At 44.4% G+C, this 20,000-nt stretch overlaps 1 protein-coding gene across 1 annotated transcript in view; it reads right to left on the reverse strand.

The window, feature by feature from the left end:
* LOC118380292 (4F2 cell-surface antigen heavy chain-like) overlaps positions 1-9,526 on the reverse strand; it is a 26,217-nt gene extending 16,691 nt beyond the window's left edge. Inside the window, exons 1-3 of the mRNA XM_052459128.1 lie at positions 9,408-9,526; positions 8,843-9,056; positions 5,483-5,673 (exon numbers count right to left, since the gene is read on the reverse strand). Coding sequence (XP_052315088.1) covers positions 5,483-5,673; positions 8,843-9,033 — 382 coding nt within the window. The 5' untranslated portion in view covers positions 9,034-9,056; positions 9,408-9,526. The remainder of the gene's footprint in view (positions 1-5,482; positions 5,674-8,842; positions 9,057-9,407) is intronic.
* Positions 9,527-20,000: the final 10,474 nt, after the last annotated feature.

Genomic DNA, 20,000 nt, shown 5'->3' on the forward strand with positions numbered 1-20,000 from the left:
GAGGCAGGTAGACTAGTGGTTAGAGTGTAGAGGTGGCAGGTAGCCTAGTGGTTAGAGTGTAGAGGAGGCAGGTAGGCTAGTGGTTAGAGTGTAGAGGAGGCAGGTAGACTAGTGGTTAGAGTGTAGAGGAGGCAGGTAGACTAGTGGTTAGAGTGTAGAGGTGGCAGGTAGCCTAGTGGTTAGAGTGTAGAGGTGGTAGGGTAGCCTAGTGGTTAGAGTGTAGAGGTGGCAGGTAGCCTAGTGGTTAGAGTGTAGAGGAGGCAGGTAGACTAGTGGTTAGAGTGTAGAGGAGGCAGGTAGACTAGTGGTTAGAGTGTAGAGGTGGCAGGTAGCCTAGTGGTTAGAGTGTAGAGGAGGCAGGTAGACTAGTGGTTAGAGTGTAGAGGAGGCAGGTAGACTAGTGGTTAGAGTGTAGAGGCGGCAGGGTAGCCTAGTGGTTAGAGTGTAGAGGCGGCAGGGTAGCCTAGTGGTTAGAGCGTTGGACTAGTAACCGAAAGGTTGCAAGTTCGAATCCCCGAGCTGACAAGGTACAAATCTGTCGTTCTGCCCCCTGAACGAGGCAGTTAACCAACTAGGCCGTCATTGAAAATAAGAATCTGTTATTTAACTGACTTGCCTGGTTAAATAAAGGTTAAATTTAAAAAATGTTTAAAATGTCTCTCAGGTCAGCTTTCGTCATTCAAATCTTTTCCTTAAAATGTAAATTATTCCACAATACTGACCACGGATCAGCTCCTGAGAGAGATAGTATCACATATTGGCAGCTTATTGTAACGCTTACACTATAATAACGCACTAAGTCTAGATTTAGCACATCATTGCATACGTTAGGCTACACATCAGGACATATATACACATATATACACATCAGGAAATATATACACATCAGGACATATATACACATCAGGAAATATATACACATATATACACGTCAGGACATATATACACATATATACACATCAGGAAATATATACACATCAGGAAATATATACACATCAGGACATATACACATCAGGACATATATACACATATATACACATCAGGACATATATACACATCAGGACATATATACACATCAGGAAATATATACACATCAGGACATATATACACATCAGGACATATATACACATCAGGAAATATATACACATCAGGAAATATATACACATCAGGACATATATACACATATATACACATATATACACATCAGGAAATATATACACATCAGGATATATAGACACATCAGGACATATATACACATCAGGAAATATATACACATCAGGACATATATACACATCAGGACATATATACACATATATACACATCAGGACATATACACATCAGGACATATATACACATATATACACATCAGGACATACATACACATCAGGACATATATACACATCAGGACATATATACACATCAGGTCATATATACACATATATACACATCAGGACATATATACACATCAAGAAATATATACACATATATACACATCAGGACATATATACACATCAGGAAATATATACACATATATACACATCAGGACATATATACACATGAGGACATATACACACATATATACACATCAGGACATATATACACACATATATACACATCAGGACATATATACACATCAGGACATATATGCACATCAGGACATATATACACATATATACACATCAGGACATATATACACATATACACACATCAGGACATATATACACATATATACACATCAGGACATATATACACATCAGGACATATATACATCAGGACATATATACACATATATACACATCAGGACATATATACACATATATACACATCAGGACATATATACACATCAGGACATATATACACATATATACACATCATGACATATATACACATCAGGACATATACACACATATATACACATCAGGACATATATACACATATATACACATCAGGACATATATACACATCAGGACATATATACACATCAGGACATATATACACATCAGGACATATATACACATATATACACATATATACACATCAGGACATATATACACATCAGGACATATATACACATCAGGACGTATATACACATCAGGACATATATACACATATATACACATCAGGACATATATACACATCAGGACATATATACACATATACACACATCAGGACATATATACACATAAGGACATATATACACATATATACACATCAGGACATATATACACATCAGGACATATACACACATATATACACATCAGGACATATATACACATCAGGACATATATACACATCAGGACATATATACACATCAGGACATATATACACATCAAGACATATATACACATCAGGACATATACACACATCAAGACATATATACATATCAGGACATATATACACATAAGGACATATATACACATCAGGACATATATACACATCAGGACATATATACACATCAGGACATATATACACACATCAGGACATATATACACATATATACACATCAGGACATATATACACATCAGGACATATATACACATATATACACATCAGGACATATATACACATCAGGACATATATACACATATATACACATCAGGACATATATACACATCAGGACATATATACACATATATACACATCAGGACATATATACACATCAGGACATATATACACATCAGGACATATATACACATATATACACATCAGGACATATATACACATCAGGACATATATACACATCAGGACATATATACACATCAGGACATATATACACATCAGGACATATATACACATATATACACATCAGGACATATATACACATCAGGACATATATACACATCAGGACATATATACACATCAGGACATATATACAGATCAGGAAATATATACACATCAGGACATATATACACATCAGGACATATATACACATCAGGACATATATACACATCAGGACATATATACACATATATACACATTAGGACATATATACACATCAGGACATATATTTAGGCAAAAAGGATTATATAATAATATATGCCATTTAGCTGACGCTTTTATCCAAAGCGACTTACAGTCATGTGTGCATACATTCTACGTATGGGTGGTCCCGGGAATCGAACCCACTACCCTGCCGTTACAAGCGCCATGCTCTACCAACTGAGCTACAGAAGGACGGTAGGTAGCCAAAATAGCTAAATAAAACTACATTGAATGAACATAAGTCGCTCTGGATAAGAGCGTCTGCTAAATGACTTAAATGTAAATGTAAAACATGACATTAGGCTGATTTATGTAAATGCAGTCGTCTCGGGTTTTCATCTTGAAACATATTGTTTTCCTTCTCTTGTTTGTAACAATTGCAAAGACACTGGCAACTTCGCATTTGTAGTCAACTTCATCGTGAAGTTCTCAGCGGTCACCACAGACAAATAAACATCTGGATTCTTTGTTTAACAGAGATGTCGTGTGTAATAAAGGAGAAAACACATCCAACTACACAACGTTCAACCAGAGGACGTCAGGACGTGATTTAGATTGTCAGGACGTGACTTAGATTGTCAGGACGTGATTTGGATTGTCAGGACGTGATTTGGATTGTCAGGACGTGATTTGGATTGTCAGGACGTGATTTGGATTGTCAGGACGTGATTTGGATTGTCAGGACGTGATTTGGATTGTCAGGACGTGATTTAGATTGTCAGGACGTGATTTGGATTGTCAGGACGTGATTTAGATTGTCAGGACGTGATTTGGATTGTCAGGACGTGATTTGGATTGTCAGGACGTGATTTGGATTGTCAGGACGTGATTTGGATTGGTCTGAGGTCGTCGATAAATACCCAGCGTTTCCAAGTGCAACTTTAGTAACGATGGTTTCTGGAAACAGCTCAAAGATTTAACCATGCTCCTTAGCAGAATTCTAACGATTAACTTAGCATTAAGATACTTCTGGGAAACCAGGCGCTGGGCAGTCTGGAGTCATGAGACGGTCGCAAGACACTCAGCGCCGCTTCGGACTGACTGGGCAAATTACAACCACAAGAAAACACGTCCTGACAATCTAAGTCACTTCCTGACAATCTAAATCACGTCCTGACAATCTAAGTCACGTCCTGACAATCTAAATCACGTCCTGACAATCTAAGTCACGTCCTGACAATCTAAATCACGTCCTGACAATCTAAATCACGTCCTGACAATCTAAGTCACGTCCTGACAATCTAAGTCACGTCCTGACAATCTAAATCACGTCCTGACAATCTAAGTCACGTCCTGACAATCTAAGTCACGCCCTGACAATCTAAATCACGCCCTGACAATCTAAGTCACGCCCTGACAATCTAAGTCACGCCCTGACAATCTAAGTCACGCCCTGACAATCTAAATCACGCCCTGACAATCCAAATCACGCCCTGACAATCTAAGTCACGCCCTGACAATCTAAGTCACGCCCTGACAATCTAAGTCACGCCCTGACAGTCTAAATCACGTCCTGACAGTCTAAATCACGTCCTGACAATCCAAATCACGTCCTGACAATCTAAATCACGTCCTGACAATCTAAGTCACGTCCTGACAATCTAAGTCACGTCCTGACAGTCTAAATCACGTCCTGACAATCCAAATCACGTCCTGACAATCTAAATCACGTCCTGACAATCTAAGTCACGTCCTGACAATCTAAGTCACGTCCTGACAATCTAAGTCACGTCCTGACAATCTAAGTCACGTCCTGACAATCTAAATCACGTCCTGACAATCTAAGTCACGTCCTGACAATCTAAGTCACGTCCTGACAATCTAAATCACGTCCTGACAATCTAAATCACGTCCTGACAATCTAAGTCACGTCCTGACAATCTAAATCACGTCCTGACAATCTAAATCACGTCCTGACAATCTAAGTCACGTCCTGACAATCTAAGTCACGTCCTGACAATCTAAATCACGTCCTGACAATCTAAATCACGTCCTGACAATCTAAGTCACGTCCTGAGAATCTAAATCACGCCCTGACAATCTAAATCACGTCCTGACAATCTAAGTCACGTCCTGACAATCTAAATCACGTCCTGACAATCTAAATCACGTCCTGACAATCTAAATCACGTCCTGACAATCTAAATCACGTCCTGACAATCTAAATCACGTCCTGACAATCTAAATCACGTCTATTGCTAGAAGCCTCTGTTCATTTCCTTTAATTTGACTCTAATGTGGTGGTTAAAGACATCAAGGACAGAGATCTGGCAGAGAGGACCCTGGTTCCACCAGTATGATCTACTACATTACCCATAATGCTGTGTGTATGATGTCCTGTTTTATCCGGCAGAGAGGACCCTGGTTCCACCAGTATGATCTACTACATTACCCATAATGCTGTGTGTATGATGTCCTGTTTTATCCGGCAGAGAGGACCCTGGTTCCACCAGTATGATCTACTACATTACCCATAATGCTGTGTGTATGAATACCTCACCTTTGATTCCCTTGTCGTGGTTGAAGGCGTCCAGGTCAGCGATCTGATAGAGAGGACCCTGATTCCACCAGTTCATCTCAGGTATGGGTTTACACCTGGGGGCCTGGACGATGATCACTATGGCCCCAGCCAGCATCCCCACCCAGCCCAACCAAAACAAGACCAGGAGCACCCAGCGTGTCCTCACCCACCTGGAGGGAAGAGAGAGGAGGAGGAGAGGGGAGGAAATAGGGTAAAATAAGTTTCAATTGTATACTGAACAAAAAATATAAACACAATATAGTGTTGGTCTTATTTTCCATGAGCTGAAATACGAGTCCAGCCATTTTCCATAGGCACAAAAAGATTATTTCTCTCAAATGTTGTGCATAAATCTGTTTACATTCCTGTTAGTGAGCATTTCTCCTTTGCCAATTATGCTGATTAAACAGCCTAATTATTACACTGACTAAACAGCCTAATTATTACACAGGTGCACCTTGTGCTGGAGACAAAAGGCCACTAAAATGTGCAGTTTTGTCACACAACACAATGCCACAGATGTCTCAAGTTTTGAGGGAGCGTCCAATTGGCACGCTGACTGCAGGAATGTTCACCAGAGCTGTTGTCAGATAATTGACGGTTCATTTCACAACCATAAGCCGCCTCTCCAACGTCGTTTTAGATCATTGGTCAGTCCGTCCAACCGAACTCACAACCGCAGATCACATGTAACCATGCCAACCCAGGACCTCCACATCCAGCTTCTTCACCTGCAGGATTGTCTGAGGTGGTGAAGGGGGGTCCCAAGTTGGCTGGGTGGGTCCCAAGTGGGTGGGCCTGGCTCCCAAGTGGGTGGGCCTGGCTCCCAAGTGGGTGGGCCTGGCTCCCAAGTGGGTGGGCCTGGCTCCCAAGTGGGTGGGCCTGGCTCCCCAGTGGGTGGGCCTGGCTCCCAAGTGGGTGGGCCTGGCACCCAAGTGGGTGGGCCTGGCTCCCCAGTGGGTGGGCCTGGCTCCCCAGTGGCTGGGCCTGGCTCCCCAGTGGGTGGGCCTGGCTCCCCAGTGGCTGGGCCTGGCTCCCCAGTGGCTGGGCCTGGCTCCCCAGTGGGTGGGCCTGGCTCCCCAGTGGGTGGGCCTGGCTCCCCAGTGGGTGGGCCTGGCTCCCAAGAGGGTGGGCCTGGCTCCCAAGTGGGTGGGCCTGGCTCCCAAGTGGGTGGGCCTGGCTCCCCAGTGGGTGGGCCTGGCTCCCCAGTGGCTGGGCCTGGCTCCCAAGTGGGTGGGCCTGACTCCCAAGTGGGTGGGCCTGGCTCCCCAGTGGGTGGGCCTGGCTCCCAAGTGGGTGGGCCTGGCTCCCAAGTGGGTGGGCCTGGCTCCCCAGTGGGTGGGCCTGGCTCCCAAGTGGGTGGGCCTGGCACCCAAGTGGGTGGGCCTGGCTCCCCAGTGGGTGGGCCTGGCTCCCAAGTGGGTGGGCCTGGCTCCCCAGTGGGTGGGCCTGGCTCCCCAGTGACTGGGCCTGGCTCCCCAGTGACTGGGCCTGGCTCCCCAGTGGCTGGGCCTGGCTCCCCAGTGGCTGGGCCTGGCTCCCCAGTGGGTGGGCCTGGCTCCCAAGTGGGTGGGCCTGGCTCCCAAGTGGGTGGGCCTGGCTCCCAAGTGGGTGGGCCTGGCTCCCAAGAGGGTGGGCCTGGCTCCCAAGTGGGTGGGCCTGGCTCCCAAGTGGGTGGGCCTGGCTCCCAAGTGGGTGGGCCTGGCTCCCAAGAGGGTGGGCCTGGCTCCCCAGTGGCCGGGCCTGGCTCCCCAGTGGCTGGGCCTGGCTCCCCAGTGGCTGGGCCTGGCTCCCCAGTGGGTGGGCCTGGCTCCCCAGTGGGTGGGCCTGGCTCCCCAGTGGCTGGGCCTGGCTCCCAAGTGGGTGGGCCTGGCTCCCAAGTGGGTGGGCCTGGCTCCCAAGTGGGTGGGCCTGGCTCCCCAGTGGCTGGGCCTGGCTCCCAAGTGGGTGGGCCTGGCTCCCCAGTGGCTGGGCCTGGCTCCCCAGTGGCTGGGCCTGGCTCCCCAGTGGGTGGGCCTGGCTCCCAAGTGGGTGGGCCTGGCTCCCCAGTGGGTGGGCCTGGCTCCCCAGTGGGTGGGCCTGGCTCCCCAGTGGGTGGGCCTGGCTCCCCAGTGGCTGGGCCTGGCTCCCCAGTGGCTGGGCCTGGCTCCCCAGTGGCTGGGCCTGGCTCCCCAGTGGGTGGGCCTGGCTCCCCAGTGGCTGGGCCTGGCTCCCCAGTGGCTGGGCCTGGCTCCCCAGTGGCTGGGCCTGGCTCCCCAGTGGGTGGGCCTGGCTCCCCAGTGGGTGGGCCTGGCTCCCCAGTGGGTGGGCCTGGCTCCCCAGTGGGTGGGCCTGGCTCCCCAGTGGTTGGGCCTGACTCCCCAGTGGCTGGGCCTGGCTCCCCAGTGGCTGGGCCTGGCTCCCCAGTGGGTGGGCCTGGCTCCCCAGTGGCTGGGCCTGGCTCCCCAGTGGCTGGGCCTGGCTCCCCAGTGGGTGGGCCTGGCTCCCCAGTGGCTGGGCCTGGCTCCCCAGTGGGTGGGCCTGGCTCCCCAGTGGCTGGGCCTGGCTCCCCAGTGGCTGGGCCTGGCTCCCCAGTGGGTGGGCCTGGCTCCCCAGTGGGTGGGCCTGGCTCCCCAGTGGGTGGGCCTGGCTCCCCAGTGGCTGGGCCTGGCTCCCCAGTGGGTGGGCCTGGCTCCCCAGTGGGTGGGCCTGGCTCCCCAGTGGGTGGGCCTGGCTCCCCAGTGGTTGGGCCTGGCTCCCCAGTGGCTGGGCCTGGCTCCCCAGTGGCTGGGCCTGGCTCCCCAGTGGGTGGGCCTGGCTCCCCAGTGGTTGGGCCTGGCTCCCCAGTGGCTGGGCCTGGCTCCCCAGTGGGTGGGCCTGGCTCCCCAGTGGGTGGGCCTGGCTCCCCAGTGGGTGGGCCTGGCTCCCCAGTGGGTGGGCCTGGCTCCCCAGTGGCTGGGCCTGGCTCCCCAGTGGCTGGGCCTGGCTCCCAAGTGGCTGGGCCTGGCTCCCCAGTGGGTGGGCCTGGCTCCCCAGTGGGTGGGCCTGGCTCCCCAGTGGGTGGGCCTGGCTCCCCAGTGGGTGGGCCTTGGAGGGTGTAGGCTGTGCCTCTGCCCAGTCATGTGAAATCCATAGATTAGGGCCTAATGAATTTCCTTCAATTGTTTGATTTTCTTTTATGAACTGTAACTTAATATAATATTTTAAATTGTTGTATGTTCCATTTATATTTTTGTTCAATATACATAACTACATTGTATATTAAGCTAATTGATTTCTAGCAACATTAAGTTGAATTTTTAGATAGTTACCGTTTTTTTTTTTTAGTATAAGATAACAACAACCAACCCCCTAACTTACCCGGGTGTGCCAGCGACTTTCATGAGCTCTTCCTTCGACAGCCCGGTAAACTTAACATCCTCCTCCGGTACCTTCTGCTTCAAGTTTCCGTTTTTCTCAGCCCCCGGTCCGTCGCCGGTCATCGGTAGTTTCTCCTGGTCCAACTCGTTCAACTCAACATCCTTCATATCGACCTCGGTGTCCTTACTCATGTTCGGGAAGGTTTTCTTTTTGCCTGTCGAAAAAATTGAGTAGTGTCGAAATTATTTTAGTCAAGTTCACCTTCAATTAAATAGAAACGGTGTGCATATCCCCCGAATGAAGGACACAAAGTAGGCTACACTTCCCCAACCTTAGTCTCAAAGACGTTCATATCCATTTTAAATACTTTTTTTTCCGACAAACAAAATGCAGTTTTTTATTTGTTGCTTTCCTGACAAATGTTAATTTGTGAAAAGTAGCCAACTCAATTCATTTTTATATTGCCGTGATTTATCTGTAGGGCGGCCACAGTACTTATGTAAATGGTTTTGTTAATAAACTAAACGAACTTGTCAGTTGATGATAATGGTGTCCGTATTATTACCTGCTTATAAAATAGACTCCGTTGAGTTAGCACCAGGCAGTTAGTTATCTGTCTACTTCCAGCCACTTGTTCCGACCACTCTCCCCACTGTCTAATGTCTTACAGCGTCACAGACTCGCGTTTATTTATAAGGTCGCGTCTCCGCCCACAACTTAAGGACACACCAATAGGAACCTTTGAAAGTAGAGTTTACCGTTTGATTGGCGTACCGCATCACACTTTAAAACACCCTTCCGCGTGACTTGGTTGGAATGTATCGAGCAAGCCGCAGGAGCTGGATATTTAAGCCCCTTTCAAGCATTTTGGAATCAGAGAAAATTGTGAGAAAAACACGACGTTGTGAAGTTACAAGACAGACAGTACACACTTTGAATCTTAGTCATTTTGTATGGCCCGCGGTGATTTTAACATGGAAATATTGGTTCGGCAAACTCAATTAAAAAAGGTTATTTATGTGTAACGAAACCAGTACATCCCACTGGCTAGACAGCAATACCAGAAATTAGCTTTGAGCCACACACGTGAACGTTATAACATTTTGGTTATGATCAGTGAATGGCAACTTTCCAAACTCTTACTGCGCTGAAGACCAAGGTAGTCCAGCACACTTGTGTAAAGCAAACTCTTGGCCGCAGGAAGCAGGGGTAAATTGGGGTGCTGGAATAATGTTGCCAAAATTAGAAAATAAAAATATGATATTCCCCAAAGTATCCTACTGTCTGAACAGACATTAAACAGGCACGCCCAATTTTTCAGCTTTTGATTTGTTAAAAAAGTTTGAAATATCCAATAAATGTCGTTCCACTTCATGATTGTGTCCCACTTGTTGTTGATTCTTCACAAAAAAATACAGTTTTATATCTTTATGTTTGAAGCCTGAAATGTGGCAAAAGGTCGCAAAGTTCAAGGGGGCCGAATACTTTCGCAAGGCACTGTATATCGACGTAACCTGAAAGGCCGCTCAGCAGGGAGGAAGCCAAAACACACAGCGTTGTATTTGCCTGCAATGACAACAAACTCAGTCGGATGATGCTGTGACACACCACCCCAGACCATGACGGACCCTCCACCTCCAAATCGATCCCGCTCCAGAGTACAGGCCTCGGTGTAACGCTCATTCCTTTGGCAATGAACGCGAATCCGACCATCACCCCTGGTCCTTCTGTAGCTCAGTTGGTAGAGCATGGCGCTTGTAACGCCAGGGTAGTGGGTTCGATTCCCGGGACCACCCATACGTAGAATGTATGCACACATGACTGTAAGTCGCTTTGGATAAAAGCGTCTGCTAAATGGCATATATTATTATATATTATTATATATTAGTGAGACCAAACCGTGACTCGTCAGTGAAGAGTACTTTCTGCCAGTCCTGTCTGGTCCAGCGACGATGGGTTTGTGCCCATAGGCAACGTTGTTGCCGTTGATGTCTGGTGAGGACCTGCTTTACAACTGTCCTGTCAGCTGTCCTGTCTCCCTGTAGCTCTGTCTTAGGCACCTCACAGTACGAACATTGCAATTTATTGCCCTGGCCACTTCTGCAGTCCTCATGCCTCCTTGCAGCATGCCTAAGGCACGTTCAAGCAGGTGAGCAGGGACCCTGGGAGTCTTTCTTTTGGTGTTTTTCAGAGTCAGTAGAAAGGCCTCTTTAGTGTCCTAAGTTTTCATAACTGTGACCTTGATTGCCTACCGTCTGTAAGCTGTTAGTGTCTTAACGACCGTTCCACAGGTGCATGTTCATTAATGGTTTATGGTTCATTGAACAAGCATGGGAAACAGTGTTTAAACCCTTTACAATGAAGATCTGTGAAGTTATTTGGATTTTTAAGAATTATCTTTGAAAGACAGGGTCCTGAAAAAGGGACGTTTCTTTTCATGCCGAATTTAGTTTATAGCTATAGTTTTTCAAGCAGTAGGCATTTTAGAATTCAATGTGGATTGGAGCTTTGTAGTTACGTGATGACATCACATGCCTCACGTACCTTAAAAATTATTCAACATTATCATTATCGTTTGTCACAATAAAGAAAGTTTGACAAAAGAAAAATACGTCAAACGGAGGAATGTGCCGTTTCAGAGGAATATGCCGTTTCAGAGGAATATGTCGTTTCAGAGGAATATGTCGTTTCAGAGGAATATGTCGTTTCAGAGGAATATGTCGTTTCAGAGGAATATGTCGTTTCAGAGGAATATGTCGTTTCAGAAGAATATGTCATTTCAGAAGAATCTGCTGTTTCAGAAGAATATGTCGTTTCAGAAGAATATGTCGTTTCAGAGGAATATGTCGTTTCAGAGGAATATGTCGTTTCAGAAGAATATGTCGTTTCAGAAGAATATGTCGTTTCAGAAGAATATGCCGTTTCAGAGGAATATGTCGTTTCAGAAGAATATGTCGTTTCAGAAGAATATGCTGTTTCAGAAGAATATGTCGTTTCAGAGGAATATGCTGTTTCAGAAGAATATGTCGTTTCAGAAGAATATGTCGTTTCAGAGGAATATGCCGTTTCAGAGGAATATGTCGTTTCAGAGGAATATGTCGTTTCAGAGGAATATGTCGTTTCAGAGGAATATGCCGTTTCAGAGGAATATGTCGTTTCAGAAGAATATGTCGTTTCAGAAGAATATGTCGTTTCAAAGGAATATGCCGTTTCAGAGGAATATGTCGTTTCAGAGGAATATGTTGTTTCAGAGGAATATGTCGTTTCAGAGGAATATGCCGTTTCAGAAGAATATGTCGTTTCAGAAGAATATGTCGTTTCAGAAGAATATGCCGTTTCAGAAGAATATGCCGTTTCAGAAGAATATGTCATTTCAGAGGAATATGTCGTTTCAGAGGAATATGTCGTTTCAGAGGAATATGTCGTTTCAGAGGAATATGTCGTTTCAGAGGAATATGTCGTTTCAGAAGAATATGTTGTTTCAGAAGAATATGTCGTTTCAGAGGAATATGCCGTTTCAGAGGAATATGTCGTTTCAGAAGAATATGTCGTTTCAGAAGAATATGTCGTTTCAGAGGAATATGCCGTTTCAGAAGAATATGCCGTTTCAGAGGAATATGTCGTTTCAGAGGAATATGCCGTTTCAGAAGAATATGCCGTTTCAGAGGAATATGTCGTTTCAGAGGAATATGTCGTTTCAGAGGAATATGTCGTTTCAGAGTAATATGTAGTTTCAGAGGAATATGTCGTTTCAGAGGAATATGCCGTTTCAGAGGAATATGTAGTTTCAGAAGAATATGTCGTTTCAGAGGAATATGTCGTTTCAGAGGAATATGTCGTTTCAGAGGAATATGTCGTTTCAGAGGAATATGTAGTTTCAGAGGAATATGCCGTTTCAGAGGAATATGTCGTTTCGGAGGAATATGCCGTTTCAGAGGAATATGTCGTTTCAGAAGAATATGTCGTTTCAGAGGAATATGTCATTTCGGAGGAATATGTCGTTTCAGAAGAATATGTCGTTTCAGAAGAATATGTCGTTTCAGAGGAATATGTCGTTTCAGAAGAATATGCCTTTTCAGAGGAATATGTCGTTTCAGAGGAATATGTCGTTTCAGAAGAATATGTCGTTTCAGAGGAATATGTCGTTTCGGAGGAATATGTCGTTTCAGAGGAATATGTCGTTTCAGAAGAATATGTCGTTTCAGAGGAATATGTCGTTTCAGAAGAATATGTAGTTTCAGAAGAATATGTCGTTTCAGAGGAATATGTCGTTTCAGAGGAATATGTTGTTTCAGAGGAATATGTCGTTTCAGAAGAATATGTCGTTTCAGAGGAATATGTCGTTTCAGAAGAATATGTCGTTTCAGAAGAATATGTCGTTTCAGAGGAATATGTCGTTTCAGAAGAATATGCCGTTTCAGAGGAATATGTCGTTTCAGAGGAATATGTCGTTTCAGAAGAATATGTCGTTTCAGAGGAATATGTCGTTTCAGAGGAATATGTTGTTTCAGAGGAATATGTCGTTTCAGAAGAATATGTCGTTTCAGAAGAATATGTCGTTTCAGAGGAATATGTCGTTTCAGAAGAATATGTTGTTTCAGAGGAATATGTCGTTTCAGAAGAATATGTCGTTTCAGAGGAATATGTCGTTTCAGAGGAATATGTCGTTTCAGAGGAATATGTCATTTCAGAGGAATATGTCGTTTCAGAAGAATATGTCGTTTCAGAAGAATATGTCGTTTCAGAGGAATATGTCGTTTCAGAAGAATATGTTGTTTCAGAGGAATATGTCGTTTCAGAAGAATATGTCGTTTCAGAGGAATATGTCGTTTCAGAGGAATATGTCGTTTCAGAGGAATATGTCGTTTCAGAAGAATATGCCGTTTCAGAGGAATATGTCGTTTCAGAGGAATATGTCGTTTCAGAAGAATATGTCGTTTCAGAGGAATATGTCGTTTCAGAGGAATATGTTGTTTCAGAGGAATATGTCGTTTCAGAAGAATATGTCGTTTCAGAGGAATGTGTCGTTTCAGAGGAATATGCCGTTTCAGAGGAATATGCCGTTTCAGAGGAATATGTAGTTTCAGAGGAATATGCCGTTTCAGAGGAATATGCCGTTTCAGAAGAATATGCCGTTTCCATTACACATGTCACAAAGATTTGTTTTGAGGCATTGCTTTCGTTTAATTAACAAATAATTAATTCAGTTTCAAAGGGAAACTTGCCCCGTGTCTGCAGCGAACTCTGGTCGTAGTGTAGGTCTAATGAAACAGGCAGGATATCACACCTTCTCCCACTCCCCCACTCCGGTGCTCGAGGGAGCCAGCTGGCCCATCAGGCTCACCCAGGTGGGAAACGCCGGGTGGCGCCCCTAGAGGGGGAAGTACTGTCAAGCCTTCTCCCACTGCCCCACTCCGGTGCTCGAGGGATCCAGGCGGCCCATCATTACACACACCTGTCACCATCGTTACACGCATCAGCGCTTCATGGGTCTCACCTGGACTCTAATACCTTATTGATTGCCTCCCCAATATCTGTCACTTCCTCAGTTTGATCCCCGTGTCTGCATTGATGTCGTTTTGTTCCCCTTGTCCAGACACTGTCCTTGTTTTATTTATCTTCCGTTATTTATTAAATATTCACCCCCTGTACTTGCTTCTCGTCTCCTAGCGTCTGTCCTCATAGAATGCAGACACCAATATTGGAAGCATCAGGGAGATTTTTTTTTTGTTGGGGTTGGTGATGTCGGAACCGGGGATGCCTCTCAGCTGGATCGAGGTTTTTCTTGCCTCGGTTGCGTCGGCAGGCTCCCATCCCACGGCATGCCTCAGCCGGCTCATCAGGCTTCCCACGGCTCAGCTGGCTCATCAGGCTACCACGGCTCGTCTGGCTCTCACCCCTCAGCCGGCTCATCAGGCTACCACGGTTCAACTGGCTCTCACCCCTCAGCCGGCTCATCAGGCTACCACGGCTCGTCTGGCTCTCACCCCTCAGCCGGCTCATCAGGCTACCATGGCTCAACTGGCTCCCACCCCTCAGCCGGCTCATCAGGCTACCACGGCTCGTCTGGCTCTCACCCCTCAGCCGGCTCATCAGGCTACCACGGCTCAACTGGCTCCCACCCCTCAGCCGGCTCATCAGGCTACCACGGCTCAACTGGCTCCCACCCCTCAGCCGGCTCATCAGGCTACCACGGCTCAGCTGGCTCCCACCACTCAGCCGGCTAATCAGGCTTCCCCCGGCTCATCTGGCTCTCACCCCTCAGCCGGCACCTCAGGCTACCATGCCTCAGCCGGCTCATCAGGCTACCACGGCTCAGCTGGCTCCCACCACTCAGCCGGCTAATCAGGCTTCCCCCGGCTCGTCTGGTTCTCACCCCTTAGCCGGCACCTCAGGCTACCATGGCTCAGCTGGCTCTTCAGGCTTCCCCCGGCTCGCCTGGCTCCCACCCCTCAGCCGGCACCTCAGGCTACCACGGCTCAACTGGCTCTTCAGGCTTCCCCCGGCTCGCCTGGCTCCCACCCCTCAGCCGGCCCCTCAGGCTACCACGGCTCAACTGGCTCTTCAGGCTTCCCCCGGCTCACCTGGCTCTCACCCCTCAGCCGGCTAATCAGGCTTCCCCCGGCTCAGCTGGCTCTTCAGGCTTCCCCCGGCTCGTCTGGTTCCCACCCCTCAGCCGGCCCCTCAGGCTCGCCCAGGTGGGAAATGCCAGGTGGCGCCCCTAGAGGGGGAAGTACTGTCAAGCCTGCTCCCTCTCCCCTTCTCTGGCGCTCTCTGGCGCCAGGCAGCCTATCATTACGCACACCTGTCACCATCGTTATGCGCATCAGCGCTTCGTGGGACACACCTGGACTCTATTACCTTATTGATTGCCTTCCCAATATCTGTCACTTCCTCAGTTTGATCCCCCGTGTCTGCATTGATGTCGTTTTGTTCCAACTGTCCAGATGCTGTCCTTGTTTTGTCGTCCATTATTTATAAAATATTTACTCCCTGTACGTCTCGTCTCCCAGTGTCTGTTCTCACACAGGAAGAGACATCGGTGAACTCTCAACCTTCTGGCCCATAGCCCTGCGTGGCATCTACTGTGCCACAAAAGCATAGTGGCAAAGTCGATATTCACGTTTATAAACACAGGGTCGCTACAGTTATTGTTATTTGTGGTTGTAAACATTATTTTGAGTTAATTCTACAATGGCCGAGGGTGTGCAATTGTTTTTTTTTTATGACAACTCGAGTTGGCCCAGTACAGCTACAACATCAGGTTATTATCACAATACCAGTACAGCTACAACATCAGTTTATTATCACAATACCAGTACAGCTACAACATCAGTTTATTATCACAATACCAGTACAGCTACAACATCAGTTTATTATCACAATACCAGTACAGCTACAACATCAGGTTATTATCACAATACCCAGCTACAACATCAGGTTATTATCACAATACCCAGCTACAACATCAGTTTATTATCACAATACCAGTACAGCTACAACATCAGTTTATTATCACAATACCAGTACAGCTACAACATCAGTTTATTATCACAATACCAGTACAGCTACAACATCAGTTTATTATCACAATACCAGTACAGCTACAACATCAGTTTATTATCACAATACCCAGCTACAACATCAGTTTATTATCACAATACCAGTACAGCTACAACATCAGTTTATTATCACAATACCCAGCTACAACATCAGTTTATTATCACAATACCAGTACAGCTACAACATCAGGTTATTATCACAATACCAGTACAGCTACAACATCAGTTTATTATCACAATACCAGTACAGCTACAACATCAGTTTATTATCACAATACCAGTACAGCTACAACATCAGTTTATTATCACAATACCAGTACAGCTACAACATCAGGTTATTATCACAATACCAGTACAGCTATAACATCAGGTTATTATCACAATACCCAGCTACAACATCAGTTTATTATCACAATACCAGTACAGCTACAACATCAGTTTATTATCACAATACCAGTACAGCGACAACATCAGTTTATTATCACAATACCAGTACAGCTACAACATCAGTTTATTATCACAATACCAGTACAGCTACAACATCAGTTTATTATCACAATACCCAGCTACAACATCAGTTTATTATCACAATACCAGTACAGCTACAACATCAGTTTATTATCACAATACCAGTACAGCTACAACATCAGTTTATTATCAGAATACCAGTACAGCTACAACATCAGTTTATTATCAGAATACCCAGCTACAACATCAGTTTATTATCACAATACCAGTACAGCTACAACATCAGGTTATTATCACAATACCAGTACAGCTACAACATCAGTTTATTATCACAATACCAGTACAGCTACAACATCAGTTTATTATCACAATACCCAGCTACAACATCAGTTTATTATCACAATACGAGTACAGCTACAACATCAGGTTATTATCACAATACCCAGCTACACCATCAGTTTATTATCACAATACCAGTACAGCTACAACATCAGGTTATTATCACAATACCAGTACAGCTACAACATCAGTTTATTATCACAATACCAGTACAGCGACAACATCAGTTTATTATCACAATACCCAGCTACAACATCAGGTTATTATCACAATACCAGTACAGCTACAACATCAGTTTATTATCACAATACCAGTACAGCTACAACATCAGTTTATTATCACAATACCAGTACAGCTACAACATCAGTTTATTATCACAATACCAGTACAGCTACAACATCAGTTTATTATCACAATACCAGTACAGCTACAACATCAGTTTATTATCACAATACCAGTACAGCTACAACATCAGGTTATTATCACAATACCAGTACAGCTACAACATCAGTTTATTATCACAATACCCAGCTACAACATCAGTTTATTATCACAATACCAGTACAGCTACAACATCAGGTTATTATCACAATACCCAGCTACAACATCAGTTTATTATCACAATACCAGTACAGCTACAACATCAGTTTATTCTCACAATACCAGTACAGCTACAACATCAGTTTATTATCACAATACCAGTACAGCTACAACATTAGGTTATTATCACAATACCAGTACAGCTACAACATCAGTTTATTATCACAATACCAGTACAGCGACAACATCAGTTTATTATCACAATACCAGTACAGCTACAACATCAGTTTATTATCACAATACCAGTACAGCTACAACATCAGGTTATTATCACAATACCCAGCTACAACATCAGTTTATTATCACAATACCAGTACAGCTACAACATCAGTTTATTATCACAATACCCAGCTACAACATCAGTTTATTATCACAATACCAGTACAGCTACAACATCAGGTTATTATCACAATACCAGTACAGCTACAACATCAGTTTATTATCACAATACCAGTACAGCTACAACATCAGTTTATTATCACAATACCAGTACAGCTACAACATCAGTTTATTATCACAATACCCAGCTACAACATCAGTTTATTATCACAATACCAGTACAGCTACAACATCAGGTTATTATCACAATACCAGTACAGCTACAACATCAGGTTATTATCACAATACCAGTACAGCTACAACATCAGGTTATTATCACAATACCAGTACAGCTACAACATCAGTTTATTATCACAATACCAGTACAGCTACAACATCAGTTTATTATCACAATACCCAGCTACAACATCAGTTTATTATCACAATACCAGTACATCTACAACATCAGGTTATTATCACAATACCCAGCTACAACATCAGTTTATTATCACAATACCAGTACATCTACAACATCAGGTTATTATCACAATACCAGTACAGCTACAACATCAGTTTATTATCACAATACCAGTACAGCTACAACATTAGGTTATTATCACAATACCAGTACAGCTACAACATCAGTTTATTATCACAATACCAGTACAGCGACAACATCAGTTTATTATCACAATACCAGTACAGCTACAACATCAGTTTATTATCACAATACCAGTACAGCTACAACATCAGGTTATTATCACAATACCCAGCTACAACATCAGTTTATTATCACAATACCAGTACAGCTACAACATCAGTTTATTATCACAATACCCAGCTACAACATCAGTTTATTATCACAATACCAGTACAGCTACAACATCAGGTTATTATCACAATACCAGTACAGCTACAACATCAGTTTATTATCACAATACCAGTACAGCTACAACATCAGTTTATTATCACAATACCAGTACAGCTACAACATCAGTTTATTATCACAATACCAGTACAGCTACAACATCAGTTTATTATCACAATACCCGGCTACAACATCAGTTTATTATCACAATACCAGTACAGCTACAACATCAGGTTATTATCACAATACCAGTACAGCTACAACATCAGGTTATTATCACAATACCAGTACAGCTACAACATCAGGTTATTATCACAATACCAGTACAGCTACAACATCAGGTTATTATCACAATACCAGTACAGCTACAACATCAGTTTATTATCACAATACCAGTACAGCTACAACATCAGTTTATTATCACAATACCCAGCTACAACATCAGTTTATTATCACAATACCAGTACATCTACAACATCAGGTTATTATCACAATACCCAGCTACAACATCAGTTTATTATCACAATACCAGTACATCTACAACATCAGGTTATTATCACAATACCAGTACAGCTACAACATCAGTTTATTATCACAATACCCGGCTACAACATCAGTTTATTATCACAATACCAGTACAGCTACAACATCAGTTTATTATCACAATACCCAGCTACAACATCAGGTTATTATCACAATACCAGTACAGCTACAACATCAGTTTATTATCACAATACCAGTACAGCTACAACATCAGTTTATTATCACAATACCCAGCTACAACATCAGTTTATTATCACAATACCAGTACAGCTACAACATCAGTTTATTATCACAATACCCAGCTACAACATCAGGTTATTATCACAATACCAGTACAGCTACAACATCAGTTTATTATCACAATACCAGTACAGCTACAACATCAGTTTATTATCACAATACCCAGCTACAACATCAGTTTATTATCACAATACCAGTACAGCTACAACATCAGTTTATT

This window comes from Oncorhynchus keta, chromosome 13, assembly GCF_023373465.1.
Source record: "Oncorhynchus keta strain PuntledgeMale-10-30-2019 chromosome 13, Oket_V2, whole genome shotgun sequence".
NCBI classification, from domain to species: domain Eukaryota; kingdom Metazoa; phylum Chordata; class Actinopteri; order Salmoniformes; family Salmonidae; genus Oncorhynchus; species Oncorhynchus keta.